The sequence below is a fragment of the Cervus canadensis genome, chromosome 2 (genome assembly GCF_019320065.1).
Source record: "Cervus canadensis isolate Bull #8, Minnesota chromosome 2, ASM1932006v1, whole genome shotgun sequence".
Taxonomy (NCBI): domain Eukaryota; kingdom Metazoa; phylum Chordata; class Mammalia; order Artiodactyla; family Cervidae; genus Cervus; species Cervus canadensis.
Window position 1 is genome coordinate 86426356 of NC_057387.1, and position 22135 is coordinate 86448490.

Sequence of the window (22135 nt, forward strand, 5' to 3'; positions counted from 1 at the left end):
GTTCATTTATTTTTTTGTCATTATTGTTGCTTGTTTTTGATACCGTATCTAAGAGACTATTGCCTAATTGACGGTCTTGAAGATTTGTGCCTGTTTTGTCCTGAAAGTTTTATAGTTTTACCTCTTGATATACTTTGTCTTTTCATTGATTATCTGTGGTACCAAGAGTACATGAATTTATCTGACATTCTATAATTTCAGGTTTTAACTTATTTAAGACTTTTTTTGAAAATGTGAATCTGTGTGATCATCGATTAAAAAGACAAGGAGCTCAGTTGGTAAGTAGCATTGTTTTCAAGTCTAGTTAATTTGGATAATCTAGTAAAACTTGATATTCAGCAAAAAAAAAAATGTGTTCTAATTGAGAGAAGACATGAGGTTTTTTAAAAAGAATGGACTCCTCCTTGACTGCAGTCTCCTGCATCATTCAGAGAGCTCCTCAGAGTGTGAGAGCATTCCCCTTCCCATACAGGTGACTTCTCAGATCCCTCTCTGCTTTTTGCTGATCTGTGAGAGCCAGTGGCCTCCTGTGGCTGGGTGAATGCAGAGTAGGGATAGTTCTAGCCCAGCTTCTAACCTCTCAGATCCAACAGTTCACAGTTACCTGAGAATGTACCAAAATCTTCAATTTTAGGGTCTCAGCGGCAAGGATTTGGGGGAAAATTTTTAAGAACAGACAAAGAAGCAGGAAAATGAGAATCTGTAGAATGTATACAGCTATGTTTATATTTACGTGAATAGCTTTAAAAAGGTGAAAAATAACTCTTTTTCCAGGTCTGTTTCATTCATGACCTGACTTCCTAGAATTTTTACAAGATCTTGTAAGCCCTCGATCTTGCCATTTCTAACTGAGCCTTGAAAAGCCCAGATTGAGCCCTGAGGATTAGTAACCGCCTCTAGCTTGACTCCCTTTCCTTTGAAAAGCTCCTGCAGGGGTGCCCATGTTATTCCTGTATGTGTCTGCCTCAGTGCCCCATCTGGGCAGAGTGGCAACTCAAGTTTAGGATAACGTCTGGAGAAAAATCTCCTTATCTGTCCTGATTCCATGGAAGTTGCCCAGTGTTTCTGTTGTTGGCTGGTTTTTGTTTTCAAAAATTATTATATAAAACTGTTGTTTTGTATAATATTGTTCTCAAGTGTAGCTTGGTTTCTGTAGCCTTAATTCATAGTGAACTGTAAGAAGTATGGATTAACAATGTAGCAGAAAATAATTGTATTTTTGTGACCTTGATGTGCTGTAATTTTTTTTCTTTTGAACAGTATGTAGAAAAACTGGAATTGATAGGAATGGATTTCATTTGGAAAATAGCCATGGAATCACCTGATGAAGAAATTGCTAATGAGGCTATTCAGTTAATTATAAACTACAGTTACATTAATCTAAATCCTAGGTTAAAGAAGGTAAGTAAGGAGAAAAGGTGCTCATACACAAAAAGTAATGTATTTTTAATTGATAAGTTGGCATACCTGAAAGTTGAGCTTCTTTATTTTGAAATTTTATCCTTAATAATGATTACAACTAAATGGTAGACTCATTACTTTCCATTTACCTCTTACCTTTTAGGATTCTGTATCATTACACAAGAAATTCATTGCTGATTGCTACACGAGATTAGAAGTACGTAGCAAATTTTATTTAACCTTTTTTTGAAATAAAATGCCTTGAGTTTTTTTTCCATTTGTAATTTTGTATTTTGAGATCATGTATAGTTCTGATATTTGTGGCTGGATCCTATTGGAAGAATTTGCCAGCAGTATCATATTGTTGGCACAGGGAACAGGCATTTGCCTTGATGCCCACAATATAGAAATAAACGTAACTTTATGGGAAATCATTCCTTCTCCCTCCACCATCTCCCTTTCCTGTTTCACCTACCCTGGCACACCTCACTCCCCACCTCCTTTTGGGGTATAAAACTGTCTTCTGTACATTCCACATTTCAATAGATTCTTTTTCTCCTTTTTTGGTCCAGAAATTTTATATGCACACTTGCTTCTTTTCCCATCATTCCTCATATGTCATTTCATTTGTATCATAAATGCTGTTAAAAAGCCACAGCAACACACTCAGTAGTAGGCGGTATTGGTTGTCTTTGTCCACTAGTAGCTTGTGACGTAATACTATCTCATGTGTATTTCCAGTGCCTTATTTCTAGCATGATGGTTAAAGTATTAAGCATTCATCTTTTCACTCCTAATTTGGGCTTGTTGAAGTTTAATACCTAATAAAGGGTGTTCCAAAAGCATAAAATGCTACTGCCCTCAAATGTTAAAAAGTTAAATTTTCTGGTAATGAATCTATGCTGGCGATGAATCTGTACAGGAGTTCCCAGGTTGTGACTTACATCCAAATACGTGATCATCAAAACACTAAGTAAGATACTGTGTAAGTAATAACATGTGTAAAACAGTCGTTCTCAGTTGGAGATTATTTGACCTCCCAGGGGACATTGGCAGTGTCTAGAGACCTTCTGGTTGTCACTAGACAGGTCCTGCCGGTACCTGGTGGCCAGTGGGTGGTGAGTACAAGTCAGAAATGCCACTAAACGTCCTACAAAGTCCAAGACAGTCAGTCTTCCATGACAAAACAGCTTCCAGCCCAAAATGTCAGCAGAGCTGATGTTGAGAAATCCTGATGTAGAATGATTTCTTGTTACGTAGGCGGCCAGTTCAGCACTTGGTGGCCCCACTCTGACGCACGCTGTGACCAGAGCAACAAAAATGCTGACAGCCACTGCCATGCCGACTGTAGCCACGTCAGTCCAGTCCCCTTACAGGTGAGCGGCTACGGGAGTGACAGCGAGTACACAACACGCAGAGACGAGTCAGCCTAAAAGCAAAGTTGGGATCTTTTTTCTTCCCTTGGAGACCTCTCAGTTAATTAGTCATCTCATTTTATTTCACATATTTTTCAAATAGTCATATCCTTGAAAATTATATATTCCCTGTTATATATTTTATCATTGGATTCATTTTACTTTAACTCTGTGTAATATGAGTAGCCTACTCTTTATGACTGAACCAAGATATAGTCTTTGTATGAAGAATAATTTTTTCAGATTGGAAAGATTTACTTAGACATAACTTTTTGAACAGACAAATCATGACACTAACAGTGCAAGCAAAATGAAGTGGCATATTGATTAACATTGTACGTTATGATATAATCATAGTTAAAATGTTACGTACTTAAAATTACTTTTCAAATAATTGTGTTAAAAGTTTGAATTGACACCTCTAAGTCACATTGCTGTGTTGAGTGTTTTCAGATGTTGTCAGTGAAATTTGAGTTCAGCATTTTCTGTACTTCTTTGGCATAGTAAGGAGAATAGATGAATATGTAGAAACTTAAATTGAAGCAGCTAAAATGCTTCCGTGGGAGTTTAACAAGTCATTACTGGTGAGCAGCCCCAGATCAGTGGTGCTCAGAGGAGCTCCCTCTCTGTGTCTTATTCTGCTGCCCTCCAGTGGTCGGTGCCCATAGAGTCTCTCCTTCGGGAATCACTTTATGTGTTTCTTTCTCTTTATTTATAGTTGGGGATGTTCCTTTTCTTTTTAAAGCCTTTAAAGCACTTTATAGCAAAGTGATTTAGTTATATGTGTATATTTTTTCCATATTATTTTCCATTACAGGTTATTGCAAGATATTGAGTATAACTCCCTGTGCTAACCAACTCTTTTTTAAAGTGAAATTTCCAGTACTGCTAATCAGCATGCCTGAGATTTAGAAATACACCTATATGAAGTATTTTTCCGGAATATCAAGTGTTTGAGGGCACTTGGATTTTCATCTGTCAGTGTTAACACATGTAGTGTTTAATAAAGTGTGGAGCTGTCACTGTATAAGCTGCTGAATATTGGAGTCCTCTTATTTCAGACAATATGCAAGATTCCTTAACTCTGACCTAAAGAGATCTCAGGTCTCATTTTCAGAGTCTGAGAGCTCCACACTTCCTTGCTATGTGTTTTCTCTTCCAAAGATGATTCTTTCTTTTGATGTGTGTTGATTTCTTAACTATTTTGAAAATCCTTGGGATACCATATTCTGCGTATGTTTTTTATACAGGATAGTCACATAAACCAGATGAACTTTTTTTTTTTGCGGGGGGTGGGGGGCCTTTTTCTTCTGGCTCATTCATAAGCTAATTAAACAGCAATTCTCATTTGTGGCATACTAAATGATTTGCATTTGTCTTCTAAATTTCAGGCAGTTCAGAACTTTGTCAGGTTCTGTGTGTTTACAGAATTATATGGCATATTTTAGTTGTAAGATTATGAGATTCAAACTCACTGTTCATTCTTGGTGTATTGATAAACATATTAGCCTGCAGACCCAGAAGAAGCGCAGGCCTTCTATTTGTGGAACAACTGTTTTAAAAAAAAAAGACAAAGAAAAGGACAGAAAAGGAAATGTGGGGCAGGGCCGGCTTCTGCCCTGTTATTCCATCTGTGTGTGACAGCTGTGACCGGCTTGAACCATTTCCCCCTTGAGTAAAAGGGAAGTTTAATTTTGCAGATTTCAGTGAGGGCTAAATGTGATTGTGGTTTTGGTGAAAGAGACTGAAATTCAGCTCATGTCAGCAGTTCATTTCAAGTATGTTCAAAAAATGTTTTTTAATTCATAGATCCACTAAACTTGTAATAATTGAGCGATTACTGCTTCTGGCAGAACGTTACGTGATCACTATAGAGGTAAGCCTCTCTTCTTTGTAAAACAACTTTATCATCCTATACTTAGTCTCAGTCTGTTAGGAGTGTATTTTTGCAGCATTTAACTGTGGCACTGTGCTGTTTGTTTGACTTGCTGTGTCTTTTTCAAGGACTTTTACTCTGTTCCCCGAACTATTCTACCTCATGGTGCCTCATTCCATGGACATCTTTTAACTCTTAACGTTACTTATGAGTCTACCAAAGATACCTTCACTGTAGAGGTAGGTTTACATTAAGTTCTGAAGCCATTTCCATATTGTCTTGTTATTTTCATATGAACATCATTGATTAAGATAGCAGCTTGAATGACTATTCTAAAAGCTGTTTAGTAAACATATTTAGAGTAAAGATCTAAAGTGAAAGGAAGTTGATAGAGTATAAGCAGATACATAAGTAAGTACATGATATCAGGTGATGATGAGTGTTATAAACATTTAAAAAGAATACCACAGAATCAGATGGGTATACATGACATATTTTAGAATGGACAGGGAACGTCTCTGAGGACACATTTGAATGGACACTTGAATGAATTGACAGAGCAAGTTATTTCTGGGGAGGAGCTTTCCATACCAAGGGAGCAGCAGGTACAAAGGTCCTGAGGTGGGAGTCTGTCTGTCTTATTCAGTGGCAAGGAAAGTGGCTGGTGTGACTAGAGCACGGTGAGAAGGGGAAGAATGGAAGGCTCTGCAATGGAAGGATTTGAAATTTGATTACATGCATGATGGGGAGTGACATATGGAATAGAATGTTTAATTACTGCAGAGGGGAAGCCTCATGAGGGCAAAGGTTCTTGTCTTTTGGTTCTCTGCTATGTTCCCAGCTTCTGCAGCAGTGCCCAGTACATATAAGGTGCTCACTAATAGTTGTTTAAATTAATTGATAAGCGAATTACAATATTGTTTCACTTCATTTTACAGGCTCACAGTAATGAAACCATAGGGAGTGTCCGGTGGAAGATAGCCAAGCAGTTGTGCTCTCCAGTGGACAGTATACAGATATTTACAAATGATAGTCTGGTAGGTGTAAATACATTTTGTGTCACTGTAGTCTATTGCCCGTATTCTCCTCTGTTTTCCTTCTCAGTAATTAAGAAACCACTTTCTGCAGCTGACAGTGAATAAAGATCAAAAACTACTCCACCAGCTGGGCTTCTCTGATGAACAAATCCTCACAGTGAAAACTTCTGGCAGTGGGACACCATCTGGGAGCTCCGCAGATTCCTCAACCAGCTCCAGCAGCAGCAGCAGCGGGGTATTCAGCTCATCATACGCCATGGAACAGGTATCCAGTGATAATCTTCAAGTGCAAAACAAAAACTTAACATCATGAAGTTTTGCCTCAGCCCATACAGATTTGGATGATTATTTCCTTTCCTCATAAGTCCTGACTCTTCAGAGAACTGTATCGCAGAAATGCTGGGGTTTAGTTGGGAGACGACTGTGTGCTTTGTCAGACTTCTGAACCAGACTCTTCTGAGTCTGAGTGATTCTGCCTGGCCCCTGCTTGCTGCTGCTCTGTTACATCTCTCTTCATTGATTGTCCTCTACTGGGTCATTACCATTAACAGTCAAATGTGCTGTGTTATTACTGCCATCTTTTAAAAGTACCTTTTTCACCCAAACTTCAGCTTCAGTTTCCTTCAGTTCTCTCCTTTTCAAATCAGCAAAGCTCCCCAAGAGAGTCTGGAGTCTCTTTACCATCCTCTCTTGACTCCTCTTGAAGAGTCAGACTCCACAAGTTTTGTCCACCTCTTAATCCTTATCCTCTCGACATCTCTGCAGAGTTGTTCCTTGTGATCATTTCCCCTTGGAATACTTTCTCCACTTGTCTTCCAGGACTCACCGGGCTCTCCATCCCTCTCTAGGTCTTCCTCTTTGGGCTCCTCTGCTGCTGCTTTATCTTCCTGATCTGTATGGAAAGAAGTTCCTTGGCTCAGCCCTTTGACCTCTCCTCTGTCTACGCTAATTTAAGAATCTTATTTAGGAATCTCATCCAGTTTCAAAACTTTATATATTATATGTACATTGATAACACCCCAATTTTTATCTTTAGCTTGAAGTGTAGATTGTTGTGTTAGTCACTCTCTCTAGTCCAACTCTTTGTAACATCATGGACTGTAGCCCATCAGGATCCTCTGTCCGTGGGATTTTTCAGGCAAGAATACTGGAGTGGGTTACCATTCCCTTCTCAAGGGGATCTTCCCAACCCAGAGATCGAACTCGAGTCTCCTGTACTGCAGGCAGATTCTTTACCGTCTGATACATGGAACCAGTTACTCAACACAGCATCTCCTCTTCCATGTGTGATAGACACTCCATTCTAACTTTTGAAACTGAGCTGCTACCCCCTTTCCCACCACCTGCTCCTACCCCAAACCTCTTCATCCCACAGTCTTGTCCTGTTTCAGATAATGCCTATTTTATTCTTCTAGGGATTCATGCCTGCATCTTGGGGTCCCTTCTTTCTCTCATACCTCTGTGCATCACCACATCCTTGACTCTACCTTTAAAACACATCTACGTCTAGAAGCCAGCTCCTCTTCTCTGCCTGCGCAGCGTCCACACAGGTGCAGGCAGCCGTCGTGCCCCAGCCGCCGCCTGAGGGCAGCAGGAGTGCTGCTTCTGGTCTCGGGGCCTCTGCCCTTACACCAGGTCAGCCTCTCCAGTGTGTGGCGCCCAGCATCCCGTGATCTCCTTACAGACCAGTCAGATTAGGCCGTTCCTCAGTTCAGAGTCTTCAGCACCTCCCACCTCACGAGGAGGAAGAGCCGGAGTCTGCTCGGACCTTCAGGTCTACTTGGCGTACTCCCCTGGTCTTCCCCCAGGACCCACCCTCCCTCTCACCATTCCGGCTGCAGCGGCCTCGATGTTGGTCCTCAAACACAGCAGGGCCTGTGCCCTTGTTCTTCCCCAGTGCCCAGGCATGTTCTGTCCTGATACCCAGGTTCTTTCTCACTTCCTCCAGCTCTCACTCAGATGTAGCCTTCTCAGTGAGCCTTCTTAGCGATCCCATCTAAACTTTGAGCCTGATCCTGCTCCTGCACAGTTCATTTCCCTTCCCTGCTTTATTTCCGTCTAACATACCATGTAAAATACTCATCTTGTTTAATGTCCCTCTTTCTCTCCCCAGTGAAATGTAAGCTCTGTGAGAGCAGACCTCTGTCTGTTTTGCTCACTACTGTATTTCCAGCACCTAAAACAGTAGTGAAACATAATAGGTAGTCAGTATTTGTCGAATGATTTTATGAATCAGTAGAGGTTTTTTGTTCCTTCTCTGTGCCAGGAACTGAGCTCGGCACCAGGGGTACAAAACTGACAAAAGACATTCTCCTCTTTACGCGTTTACAGTCTAGAAAGTAAGATAATAACCAGCACTCATGTGAAGTAAAAATATTTAAGTAAAGGAGAGGGTTATTATATACAGCTCTTTCATTTAATGACAGATGTAAGATCCTTGTGTGTCTGTCTCTTTAAAACTTAGAGAGCATAGTCTTGTTATAGATACCACTGAAGCCTGCAGGGTTAATGTTAATATTGTGATGTTTCTTAAAAACGGACTATACTTATATGTGAAAGTGAAAGTCAGTCGTGTCCAACTCTTTGTAACCCTGTGGACTACCCAGTCCATGGAATTCTCTAGACCAGAATACTGGAGTGGGTAGCCTTTCCTTTCTCCAGGGGATCTTCCCAACCCAGGGATCGAACCCAGGTCTCCCACATTGCAGGCTGATTCTTTACCAGCTGAGCCACAAGGGAAGCTCAAGAATTCTGGAGTGGGTAGCCTATCCCTTCTCCAGCGGATCTGCCCGACCCAGGAATCGAACCGGGGTCTCCTGCATTGCAGGCGTGTTCTTCATGTTGTAAGAATTTAAGAATGAAATCCCACTCTGAGCAGTATTAAGACAGTGAAGTCAAAGTGAAAGCGTTAGTCACTCAGTCATGTCCAGTCCTTTGCAACCTTATGGACTATATAACCCACCAGGCTCCTCTGTCCGTAGTATTCTCCAGGCAAGAATACTGGAGTGGTTAGCCATTCCCTTCTCCAGAGGATCTTCCGGCCCAGGGGTTGAATTGGCATCTCCTTCATTGCAGGCAGATTCTTTACCACTGCGCCACCAAGGAAGCCCCAAGTTTTGCAGTAGCCAGTCTTTAAGAACCAGTCATTTTATTGTTTGTACCTTTGATTAGAAAAGGAGAAAATTCTTTTGTAAGTTTGTGTCTCTGTTTTGCTTTTTCCCTCAGGAGAAATCCCTCCCTGGTGTGGTGATGGCACTTGTGTGTAATGTATTTGACATGCTTTACCAGCTGGCCAATCTAGAGGAGCCAAGGTAAATAGAAATGTTTGTGAATCTTGCAAGAGAGCAAGCTATTAAAGTTAGGGAACCAAATAAATGGTCTCTCAAAATGTGTATCACTTCACATCCCCTACTAAATTTGACTATTTTTTATTTGAAACTGTGGCTTTTAAGAAAAAAAATTTCACATTTGAAAAATTTCAGGATAACTCTACGAGTACGAAAGCTTCTGCTCTTGATACCCACTGATCCAGCCATTCAGGAAGCCCTTGATCAACTTGATTCTTTAGGAAGAAAGGTATGAGTATCTTGGATAGTTATTTAACAGGCATGGAAATTTTATATCATGATTCAGTAAAAATGCAACATAGCATCACATAAAGGTCGTACAATATCATCTTTGCCATAACAGATTTTTTTCCTTAGAAAAATACCTTTGCTATAAATGGGAGTCTGAACTTCATGATGACTTTTAAATTATCTGTAGTCAATAATGACATCAAATTCTAGAACTGGAAGAACCTTTAATGTCATCTGCTTCTCCCTCCTTCATGTTTTTTTTTTGAGGAAACCCAAACCCAGAGTAATGAAGTGTCTCACCTAGGGTCAGACTCTAGTTCTCATTCGACTGTGATGTTTTTCTTCTGTCATGATGCCTCTCTGAGTGTGATTGTTGCATATGTTTGAGTTGCTTGCATAAATGAGTTATCACTTAATTTTTTCACAGTTGATATTTAAAGTTCCTTTTGTTTAATTTTTAGAATCTTGTTCCTTAAGAGTTTATAGTAAAATTGTTTTATTTATAATATTGTTTAATTGTATTTTCAGAATAAATTCATTTAGAACAAAATTGTTAAAACTAAGCTAAGAATTTTGTATTTCAGTGATTATTATTTAGATCAGGTCAGAACCTTATCACATATACCTTATATATTAATTTGAGAGAGAAGAGAACTAATATAATTATAAATTATATTACTATAACTAACCCCCCAATATTCTGAAAACTAATACTCTGCAGTCTTATAATTTAATTATCAGAGTTCAGTAGTACAAATTTTAAAAACCTGGAAATAAATTAGGATGACCTCACTAGTGTTGCTTAGAATACAATCTGAGAGGCATTCCTGTAGAATGGAATGCTGTTGAGCATTTATGATCTGTGTGATGGAGTTCAGTGCTTTGTTAATAATTAAAGAGTGATGTGGCTTTGAGGTTAATTCTTTTAGAAAATGTCAATGATTTGAGTATATTAAAGTGGAAAAGAATATTAGAATATATAGTGATAATGTTTCTTCTTCATTTATGTCCCTTTTTCATTATCTTATACTTAGAAAACGTTACTGTCTGAAGCAAGCTCTCAGTCTTCAAAGTCTCCGTCCCTGTCTTCTAAGCAGCAGCATCAGCCAAGCGCCAGTTCAATTTTAGAAAGTCTGTTTCGATCTTTCGCTCCAGGAATGTCCACCTTCAGAGTGCTCTACAACTTAGAAGTAGGAAACCTCATTTTTTTTAATTTAATTTTGACAGATTCATTTTGGTCTGAAGATTCATGCTTTCAGATGTCAGAAATAAGTAAATAGACTATAAATTGAAGTGTTTTATTGTTTTGGACTTTGAAAATGCTCTTTTTTTCCCCAACTTATACCTGTGTACATTGTTATACTTACAAAATAGTATGTAAATAAATGGTTAGGAAGCCTAATGTATAAAAATGTGTAATTAATTTCCTCTGGGAGTTTTCCAGTTGTTTATAACATCAGTTATTAATCTCCAGCCTTGTTACTAAATGCATCTTAACTTTTAAAAAAAGCTGTTGCAATTTGTTGCCATTAATGAAGCTTTATATGTAGTTTGTCAGGAAACACATTTACCATTATTATTTTAGGGTTTTTTTGAAAAGCTATTTTATTAAAAGTATGTGAGCAAAAGAATATTTTTATTACCCTTCTTCCTAACAGTAGCTTTAAATTAGTAGATTCAGTTCAGTAAACTTTACTAATTATTTACTATCTACAAATCATTGTGACAGTCTTTAACTACCACAAAGTTGAAAAGACATGATAATTGCTCCAGGTTCTTCTGAGTAAGACAAAGGAGAGGCTGGATAAGCTGAGTGCTGGAATCAACGGTAACAAAGCTCTGTGCAGGGTGTGGCTGGTGGAAAACTGTCCTGCTTTTAGAAGGTGATGGGCCAGATCCCCAGGCCACTTAAGGTTCTAGGGAATATAAAGCCCTGATGATTTTGTTTTACCTTAAATTGTTTTTAGTTAGTTGTTTATTGAGGAATCCAGATCAGTGCTTAAGCAACCTTAATTATCAAATGACCATTTATCTTCAGTAAGTTTTGAATCACAACAAAGGTCATAATTGGCAAGAACGTACCTGCTCAGGCATGTTTTCAAAGTTTTATTTCATCTGACAGTCTAATTTGGAGTATAAAGTCATATTCACTCATTTTTATGCCTAACTCATTATTTATATGTTTGTATGGTGGATCTGTGATAATGTTTCATAGTTGCCTTAAAATAATCATTCTTGTGAAAGTGTTTGTTGGGTCCAAAAGGAAAAAATATTTAGCATGTATTTTAAAAATAAAGTGTGACCTCATTTCTTGTGAACATTTAAAAACACATAAAATATTCCAAAACACAAAATTACCTAGAAATTTTTGGCTAATTCAGTCTTATAAAATTTGTGTCTTGCATTGCTGCCAGATTTGTTATTTGCTTTTGAATGATTGTCTTAGAAAGTTAAGGTATAAATCTTAACACCCACATTTGAGAGCACCCTGAAAATCTGAATGACCTAGCAGTAGGTCTGGTTTGTCATCAGCTACTTAGATTGCATTATTTTAGAGCCAAAGGACTGTGTAAATTATCCCTAGTCTTATTTTAGAACTTCAGATTAACTGGGAATTCCTCTGATAGGTTGCCTTTTGCTCTATAGAAAATGTAGAAACCCTAACAGTCCCAAAGCACTTCTTTTACTGTTAACCTGAAAGGTTCATGTCCTTGCATTTCGATCTTTAACTTATGTTTGCCTTCTAGGGAAATTCAGAGTGGATATTCGAAGGACCCATTCCTTTGGGAAAACCTTCCACCCTCACTAAGTTGTTGTCCATTAAGCATGGGGAGTGTGTGCCTGTGGCTGTCAACACTCAGAAAGCGTTAGGATAGTGGAAAGTTCCCATTCTCCTGAATGATGCTTGTCATTTGAAGCTGGCGAACCAGTTTCCCAAAGGGCAACTTAGGAAGAAAGCATCTTTAGACAAAAATATCACATTAAGAATCTAAGCTCCTAAAATTGCTAATAAGTTCATAGAATCGTATTTTTTTAAATAGAGAAAGGACCTTGAATTACATCTAGATTAAAACCTTGGGAAAACTGAGACAATGAGCTTTAAAAAGTTTAAGTCTAACTAAATAAGCAGTTGTTTACTGGGCACTTACCTTGTGCCAGTGATTATACTTAAGGACCTTAAGTTTGTGTTATCTTACTTACAAACAATACTCTGGTGAAGGTAATCATTGTCCTCATTTACCCGATGAGAAAACCAAGGTGAAAAGGAAGATTACATATGTGAGATCTCTCAACTAGTCGGTGGTAAAACTAGGATATGAGCTAAATTTGTAGTCTCACACTACAGGTTGATTATTTATGTGGAAATAGTTTCCTTTAGGTGGATACTGCAGTGTCATAAAAAGGGCATGGATGTTAGAGTGAGACCCAACTAGATTCAAATTCTAACTGTGTGACCTCAGCGGGGAGGTCACATAACCTCTCAGGTCTCAGTCTTTCCCTGTAGAATAAAATACCTATGCCTTGCAGAGTGAGATTGAGAGATAGAGCAAATTAAGTACTTCATTTTATGCCTAGTACCTTGTAGACAGTTGCTCAGTGAATAGGAGTTAGAATCATTATCAGGAAACTATTCCAGCATTTAAAATAAATGGACTGTTATAAAACTTCAGTTTATATACTTTTTCTAGAACATAGCAGCATAACACATAATGTTACCTGCTCTTAGGTAAATCTGGGAGCCTGAGACATTCACATTTGCTGGTTTCATGAAAGAGGACCATACTAGCTCTCTAAAAACAGGAGGATTTTTCATGCTAAGTAAATGGAACTATTTGTGAAACATCAGCCTTCTTATACTACTGAAGGTAGAAAAGAGCAGCAATTAAAGAGATTCTGACTCAAGTTGTCTGATTGCTTTACTTGGTATAAAGGAATAATTTCTACTGGAAATGTTGGGATGATTAATTTTACTTTATCTTTTTTCCAAGGTTCTAAGCTCCAAACTCATGCCAACAGCCGATGATGACATGGCAAGAAATTGTGCAAAATCGTTTTGTGAGAACTTCCTCAAAGCAGGAGGTTTGAGGTTAGAGTTTCAATATTGTATTATATGAATTGCAGAAAATGAATAGAGTTATTTTAGTTAACTTCTCCTGCCAGGCCTTATTTATGCCTACAAGGCATTATTTGACCTATTACGGGAGTCGTAATAAGAAGGAATGATGTTTCTGTCTTTACAATATTTTTTAAATGTTTTAATGACTTTTGATTATTTGGAAAACTGACAGAAGCATGTTTCTTTCCCCTTTGGTAGTGGGGGAAATTCTCAAGAGGAGAGCAGACTGTGCTGTTTCTGGTCACTCCCACATCAGTTTGAGATAAGGTGGATCTGATTGTTATTAATCTATGTTGTGCAAGGCATTAGTGCTGGGGGTGCAAAGATATTATCCCTGCCCTTGAGAGCCTCAAGGCTCTCAAGTAAGACAGTAGGCACCGAGAGAAGGCATCAGAGAGCAGACAGACTGAAACTACAATCACAGACAGCTAGCCAATCTGATCACACAGCCTTGTCTAACTCAATGGAATTAAGCCATGCTGGGTGGGGCCACCCAAGATGGACAGGTCAGGGTGGAAAGGTCTGACAAAATGTGGTCCACTGGAAAAGGGAGTGGCAAACCACTTCAGTATTCTTGCCTTGAGAACCCCAGGAACAGTATGAAAAGACAAAAAGATAGGACACTAAAAGATGAACTCCCCAGGTCGATAGGTGCCCAATATGCTACTGGAGATCAGTGGAGAAATAACTCCAGAAAGAATGAAGGGATGGAGCCAAAGCAAAAACAACACCCAGTTGTGGATGTGACTGGTGATAGAAGCAAGGTCCAATGCTGTAAAGAGCAATATTGCATAGGAACCTGGAATGTTAGGTCCATGAATCAAGGCAAATTGGAAGTGGTCAAACAGGAGATGGCAAGAGTGAACATCGACATTCTAGGAATCAGTGAACTAAAATGGAATGAAATGTGTGACTTTTGACTCAGATGACCATTATATCTATTACTGTGGGCAGGAATCCCTTAGAAGAAATGGTATAGCCATCATAGTCAACAAAAGAGTCAGAAATGCAGTAATTGGATGCAGTCTCAAAAACGACAGAATGATCTCTGTTTGTTTCCAAGGCAAACCATTCAATATCACAGTAATCCAAGTCTATGCCCCGACCAGTAATGCTGAAGAAGCTGAAGCTGAACAGTTCTATGAAGACCTACAAGACCTTCTAGAACTAATACCCAAAAAAGATGTCCTTTTCATTATAGGGGACTGGAATGCAAAAGTAGGAAGTCAAGAAACACCTGGAGTAACAGGCAGATTTGGCCTTGGGGTACGGAATGAAGCAGAGCAAAGGCTAATAGAGTTCTGCCAAGAGAATGCACTGGTCATAGCAAACACCCTCTTCCAACAACACAAGAGAAGACTACACATGGACATCACGAGATGGCCAACACTGAAATCAGACTGATTATATTCTTTGCAGCCAAAGGTAGAGAAGCTCGATACAGTCAGCGAAAACAAGACCAAGAGCTGAATGTAGCTCAGATCATGAACTCCTTATTGCCAAGTTCAGACTTAAATTGAAGAAAGTGGGGAAAACCACTAGACCATTCAGGAATGACCTAAATCAAATCCCTTATGACTATACAGAAGAAGTGAGAAATAGATGTAAGGGACTAGATCTGATAGAGTGCCTGATGAACTGTGGACAGAGGTTTGTGACATTGTACAGGAGACAGGAATCAAGACTATCCCCAAGAAAAAGAAATGCAAAATGGCTGTCTGAGGAGGCCTTACAAATAGCTGTGAAAAGAAGGGAAGCGAAAAGCAAAGGAGAAAAGGAAAAATATTCCCATTTGAATGCAGAGTTCCAAAGAATAGCAAGGAGCGATAAGAAAGCCTTCCTCACCAATCAATGCAAAGAAATAGAGGAAAACAATAGAATGAGAAAGACTAGAGATCTCTTCAAGAAAATTAGAGATACCAAGGGAACATTTCATGCAAAGATGGGCTCAATAAAGGACAAAAATGGTAGGGATCTAACAGAAGCAGAAGATATTAAGAAGAGGTGGCAAGAATACACAGAAGAACTGTACAAAAAAAACTTCACGACCCAGATAATCATGATGGTGTGATCACTCATCTAGAATCAGACATCCTGGAACGTGAAGTCAAGTGAGCCTTAGGAAGCATCACTACGAACAAAGCTAGTGAAGATGATGGAATTCCAGCTGAGCTATTTCAAATCCTGAAAGATGATGCTGTGAAAGTGCTGCACTCAATATGCCAGCAAATTTGGAAAACTCAGCAGTGGCCACAGGACTGGAAAAGGTCAGTTTTCATTCCAATCCCAAAGAAAGGCAATGCCAAAGAATGCTCGAAATATCACACAATTGCACTCATCTCACACGCTAGTAAAGTGGTGCTCAAAATTCTCCAAGCCAGGCTTCAGCAATACATGAAGCGTGAACTTCCAAATGTTCAAGCTGGTTTTAGAAAAGGCAGAGGAACCAGAGATCAAATTGCCAGCATTCGCTGGATCATTGAAAAAGCAAGAGAGTTCCAGAAAAACATCTATTTCTGCTTTATTGACTATGCCAAAGCCTTTGACTGTGGATCACAATAAACTGTGGAAAATTCTGAGAGAGATGGGAATACCGGAACACCTGACCTGCCTCCTGAGAAACCTATATGCAGGTCAGGAAGCAACAGTTAGAACTGGACATGGAACAACAGACTGGTTCCACATAGGAAAAGGAGTACATCAAGGCTGTATATTGTCACCCTGCTTTTTTAATTTATTTGCAGAGTACATCATAAGAAATGCTGGGCTGTAGGAAGCACAGGCTGAAATCAAGATTGCCAGGAGAAATATCAATAACCTCAGATATGCAGATGACACCACCCTTATGGCGGAAAGTGAAAGAACTAAAGAGCTTCTGATGAAAGTGAAAGAGGAGAGTGAAAAAGTTGGCTTAAAGCTCAACATTCAGAAAACTAAGATCATAGCATCCAGTTCTATCACTTCATGGCAAATAGATGGGGAAACAGTGGAAACAGTGGCTGACTTTATTTTCTTGGGCTCCAAAATCACTGCAGATGGTGACTGCAGCCATGAAATTAAAAGATGCTTATTCCTTGGAAGAAAAGTTATGACCAACCTAGACAGCATGTTAAAAAACAGGGACAAAAAAAAATAAAAAGCAGAGACATTACTTTGCCAACAAAGGTCCGTCTAGTCAAGGCTATGGTTTTTCCACTGGTCATGTATGGATGTGAGAGTTGGGCTATAAAGCAAGCTGTGCGCAGAAGAATTGATGATTTTGAACTGTAATGTTGGAGAAGACACTTGAGAGTCCCTTGGACTGCAAGGAGATCTAACCAGTCCATCCTAAAGGAGATCAGTCCTGGGTGTTCATTGGAAGGACTGATGCTGAAGCTGGAACTCCAATACTTTGGCCTCCTGTTGCGAAGAGCTGGCTCATTTCAAAAGACCCTGATGCTGGGAAAGATTGAGGGCAGGAGGAGAAGGGGACAACAGAGGATGAGATGGTTGGGGTGGCATCACCGTCTCGGTGGACATGGGTTTAGATGGACTGCAGGAGTTGGTGATGGACAGGGAGGCCTGGCGTGCTGCGGTTCATGGAGTCGCAAAGAGTCGGACGCGACTGAGCGACTGAACTGAACTGAACTGAGAGCCTCAGGGTTTAACAAAAAATAACAAACTGTTATTGCCAGTATTGAAACAGAGGCTTGTAAAAGGTGCTTTGTGGGATGAAGTGGGGAAGAAAGCTGTGGTTAAATGGTAAGGTTTGCTTGAGGTAATAAGATTAGGAGATGCTTCCCTGAAAGTGACATGTGAGCTGGAAACAGAGATGAGTCACATTCTCTAGGTAATTCTGGGGTAGGGACATTCTCAGCCAGAGGAGGGGTGGGGTGAGTGAAAGCCTGGAAGGCAAGGGGCTGTCTTGGGAACTACAGTTGCCTGGTGAGACTAGAGCAAAGGATAAAGGAGAGAGACTGTGAAGAGGGGGTCATAGTGAGGAATTTCAGCATTACCTTGTAAAAACAGGGGGTGTCCAAGCCCGGAGTTAGCTAGAACAGTTACTCTGACTGCAGTAGAAAAGATGAATACAGATGGAAGAGACTGGAGGCAGGGAGAACTGTAAGAACTGTTACAGTGTTCCAGAGAAGAGATGACAGGTTCTAAATTTGGGACAGTGGTAGAGAGACATTTATAAGATGAAATAGGCAAGTCTTTATGATTAGATGTAAGATTGTTGTTGCTGTTTAGTCTCTAGGTCATGTCCAACTTTTGCTACTCCTTGGACTAGCTCACCAGGCTCCTCTGGCCATAAGATTTCTTTCCCAGGCAAGAATATACTAGAGTGGGTTGCCATTTCCTTCTCCAGGGGATCTTCCCAATGCAGGGATCAAACCTGTGTCTTCTGCATTGGCAGGTGGATTCTTTACCACTGAGCCACCTGAGAAGCACAGATACAGAGTAGGAAACATTTTTAAAATGGCCCTCTGATTTCTAGCTTGGGAGAATGAGTGAATGATAACTCTTTAGTCCCTGTGGGGAATGAAGATAAGATGGAGGAAACTGAGAAAGTCAGGAGAAGTGAATTTGATTGTGCAAAAGATCTCTGTGAGTCACATGAAGGCGATGGTTTGGACATGATGCCCTTGAGGGAAGTGGAGAATGGCACTGGATGTTCAAGGAGGCATCATGTTATAAGGAAAGCCTTGCAGCCTGAGCCCCTGCCAAGTGTTGAGTGGAAAGTTTAAGGATGGGAAGCAGAATCATTAAGTGGAAATCTCTGCTGTATGAGTGAGAGAAAGGAGGTGACCGAAGTTTGAAGGATAGGATAACTGAAGAGAAAGTTTGCTTTTCTGTTTTGATTTTAACTTGGAGAAGCCTTGGTTCTCATTGTGAGCTTGGTAAAGGGGGCCAATGAAAAAGAAAAGAATAAAGATAAAGGGGGGTGATAAACCAATGGGGCTAAGTTCCACTGCAGTTGGAAGATATGCTCCATAAAGAAAGTGGGCATGCCATCTCTTTCAGGAAAGGAAAGCATGAAAGCCAGCTTGAAATTTGAGCAGAGGGTAATTGAAGGAATTCTGTTGGAGGCCTTCAGGGAAGAGAGGTTGGGTGAGACCTTGCAGAGATCAAGGGGACTAGAAACAGAAGTGGAAATAGAGGGTGAAAACTCATTTCAGATCACTCAGCCAATTACAGAGCTGTGCTAACAAAAGCATTTTAATTCTGACTTATTTCTGAATGTCGGTGTACGTGCTCAGCATCGTTCTAAGTACTAGAAACAGAGGAGTGCATAGATGAAACAAAAATCCATGTCTTTGTGAAGATGATAGTCCAGAAAGGAAGACAAGCAATAAAGAAGTAAAAGTGTATGTCAGGTGGTGATAAGAACTGTAGAGAAGAAACAAGACAAAGAAGAGCGGGTAGCTGGTTCAGTGCAGTGATCAGAAAACGCTTCACTGATGGGGGGATATTTTACAAAGACTGGAAGGAGGTGAGGGAGCAAGATATGGAGATGCTGGGGAAAGCTGTCCAGAGGAGCATCCACGCTAATCCCTGTGAGGTCAACCTGGTGTCTGCAAAGCCAGCAGGGGGCTAGTGTGACTGGGGCTGAGTGAGGGGAGAAGGGTAGGGGGCGTGAGGTTACAGAGATACCAGAGGTCAGGGTATGCAGGATTTTACAGGCTACTGTGAAGGGAATAGGAAACCATACGAGGATTTTGTCCAGAGGAATCCCATGGTGACCCCCATTTTTAAGGGATCATTCTGGTTGAGCTTTTGAGAATAGATTTTGGAGGTGAAGCTTCAAGAGTAGAAGCAAGAAGAAGAGTTGGGAAACTTTTATAGCAATGTAGGTGATAGTAGATGTGAAAAACAAGCTTTATAGAATACACCAACTCTGGATATACTTTTGAATTGATAGCTCTTCTAATACCAACATAGCAGTTGATTGGTGAACTCTAAGTTAGTGAGAAGGAAAACTATCTAAACACTCTGTATTGGTTATCTTTTTGGCTAAGAAAGGAGTCTAATTTTAATTCTGAATCTGGAAGTTTATATGTACCATAAGAAATTATTGTGATAGGAATCTGTGTGATCCATTTATATGTAAGGATCATGTAAGAATTTGAAGTAATTGATAAGCATTTAAATACTTATAGAAAATTGCCTGTGAAAGAAACAGAAGTCTTAAATACCCTGCCTTTTCTTTTTTCTTTTTTTTTGAAGTTTGGTTGTAAATGTCATGCAGAGGGATTCCATCCCATCAGAAGTAGACTATGAAACAAGGCAGGGCGTTTATTCCATCTGTCTACAACTGGCAAGGTACGTAAATCTATTGATTACTCTCAGATGGCTACTCTTGACTCTCTTCCAGGTCCCATCCTTTAAACATAGTATGAAATGACCTTGGCTTAGCCTAGCTTATTTCCATTTCAGATTTTTACTCGTGGGACAAACATTGCCAACCTTATTGGATGAAGACCTCACCAAAGACGGCATAGAAGCACTTTCTTCTCGCCCATTCCGAAACGTCAGCCGGCAGACGAGCAGGCAGATGTCCTTATGTGGCACCCCAGAGAAGTCATCCTACCGACAGCTGTCAGTGTCTGACCGGTCTTCCATCAGAGTTGAGGAGATCATTCCTGCTGCACGAGTTGCAATACAAGTAAGTGGCTTGTGTTTGTTCAAGGAGTCCCAAGGGCCTCCTGTACAGAAGGCACCGCTGGTGGGGGGCCGGTCTATGCAGATATAAAAATCACTGATGTGAGTATCATCCTCGAGGAGCTTACAGTAAGTAAGAAAGAGATCAACTAGTGCAGAATCCACTGTAATTCAGGTGGAAAACATCAACTGTTGTAAGACGACTACCAAAGCAAGACATTCTTCAGGGCTTGAGAAGAATGAAATAGTCCTTCACGTGTGGCTGTCACAAGGATTCCATGTAGGAGGGGCTGAGCCTTTAAAAATGGGTAGTGATTCCATTTCCATGGATTCATTTAGAGAGAGGAAAGTTGTTCAGGTAAAAGGGAAGGTGGGAGCAATTAGAAAAGAAGCCTGTGTAGGAAGTCACATGGTGATTCACATAGACCAGATGCTGTGTGTGGAGGAGGGGAAATGGTGACAACAAAATGGGTGATTTGAAGCCAGAACCTGCAGAGCAGGGTCTCTGTATTGTGAGTAGCAGAGAAGCAGTTGTAAGTCTGAACAGTACAGAAGCATGAAAAAGGCTGTCTGTCTTGTGGATGATGTTGGAGGGAAATGAGACTGCAAACTGAGACCAAGAGGAGGTTATTGAAGTCAGTGGGACGTGTTCAAGTATTCACGGCACTCTTTCTTGCTTCCTTAGACAATGGAAGTCAGTGATTTTACATCTACCGTGGCTTGTTTCATGCGACTGTCATGGGCTGCAGCTGCAGGACGGCTTGACCTTGTTGGGAGTAGCCAACCAATTAAAGAAAGTAATTCTCTGTTTCCTGCTGGAATTCGAAACAGACTCAGCAGTTCAGGTACTGATTAAAAAGGGTAAAATAATTAGAATATTGAACAGGAAGTAGCTATAAGAATCATCTTTGTATAGGTTACTCAGAGTCACAGAAAGGAGAAAGCCTTTTCTCTTGCTTTTGAGCATGAACAGAATTCATCAAGCTAAATAAACCCTCAAGATTTGTGCATATTCAAGTATACATGTATGTATATACATCCTCCATTTATATATGTCATACTAAGAAAAAAGTTTATAAATGCAAAATAAATAGAGAAACCAAGCAGAGTTTTAGCTTGCTGTGTTAAAAGTGTCATGAGGCCAATAATTATGGCTGTAATAAAAATTCATCTAGAATATTTACCTGGAAAAATCATTTTCTTGGTTTGGCCTGTTATTTTCTGTTAGGCCTTTATGAATAGCTTTATTTCTTAGCTTCATTTGGTTTCCCTGCTGTGTGTATAACTCACTAATAATAGACCTTTTAAACTATATGACATACACACAGTAAAGTGCAGAAATGTTAAATGTACAGGAGTTTTAGGGTTTTTACGTAAGTATAGCCCATTAGATCAAGATAAGGAACATTTCTAATAACCCAGGAAGACTCCCACATGCCTCCAAAATTGCACTGTTCTTGCTTCTGGCACCTAAAACTAGTTTTTCGTCATAAATGTATTTTTCAGTGCTTCTAAATGTGTTTTAAGTACAAAGAAAGCAGTGGGGGTCAAAGTAAATGATTAATTCTCTCTTGTTTCTTAGACCAGAGTGTCTTCTTGAACTCTTTACCTTCACCTGAGGATTTTGGACACATTAAAGGGTTATAATCTCGAGGGTCCTGTGGGATCCACAGTAAGCCTGCAATAACCTTCTGTTTTGTATGTTTCCAGGAAGCAACTGCAGCTCCGGAAGTGAAGGGGACCCAGTGGCCTTGCACGCGGGCATCTGTGTACGACAGCAGTCCGTGTCCACCAAAGACTCACTGATTGCCGGAGAGGCTTTGTCCCTTCTTGTCACCTGCCTGCAGCTTCGGAGCCAACAGCTGGGTATGCAGGAGGCCTGCTTGCTGTTCGTGTTTTAGGAAAAGGCCAGGTTTCTGTTGGGAATTATTTATTTCCTTTCATAGATAAGGTCATGTTAATAGAAATGGAAAAGGGGAAAGTTGGCATGTGGAATAGGCAAGAATAGTGCTAGAGTACTTAAATTCTGAACAAGTGTTTATTGAGCACCTCTGTATACAAGGTTCCAC

General features: G+C 40.0%; 1 protein-coding gene across 3 annotated transcripts in view; it reads left to right on the top strand.

Annotated features, from left to right (window-relative positions):
* The window catches only part of USP24 (ubiquitin specific peptidase 24), a 136342-nt gene that overhangs the window by 60141 nt on the left and 54066 nt on the right, over positions 1-22135 (top strand). For all 3 annotated transcript variants that reach the window (XM_043461184.1, XM_043461186.1, XM_043461185.1), the window contains exons 21-36: positions 202-278; positions 1261-1401; positions 1565-1618; positions 2662-2777; positions 4626-4692; positions 4821-4931; positions 5631-5729; positions 5821-5994; positions 8955-9040; positions 9212-9305; positions 10342-10497; positions 13297-13394; positions 19632-19727; positions 19842-20070; positions 20752-20911; positions 21777-21932. In XM_043461184.1, coding sequence (XP_043317119.1) covers positions 202-278; positions 1261-1401; positions 1565-1618; positions 2662-2777; positions 4626-4692; positions 4821-4931; positions 5631-5729; positions 5821-5994; positions 8955-9040; positions 9212-9305; positions 10342-10497; positions 13297-13394; positions 19632-19727; positions 19842-20070; positions 20752-20911; positions 21777-21932 — 1914 coding nt within the window. The remainder of the gene's footprint in view (positions 1-201; positions 279-1260; positions 1402-1564; positions 1619-2661; positions 2778-4625; positions 4693-4820; positions 4932-5630; positions 5730-5820; positions 5995-8954; positions 9041-9211; positions 9306-10341; positions 10498-13296; positions 13395-19631; positions 19728-19841; positions 20071-20751; positions 20912-21776; positions 21933-22135) is intronic.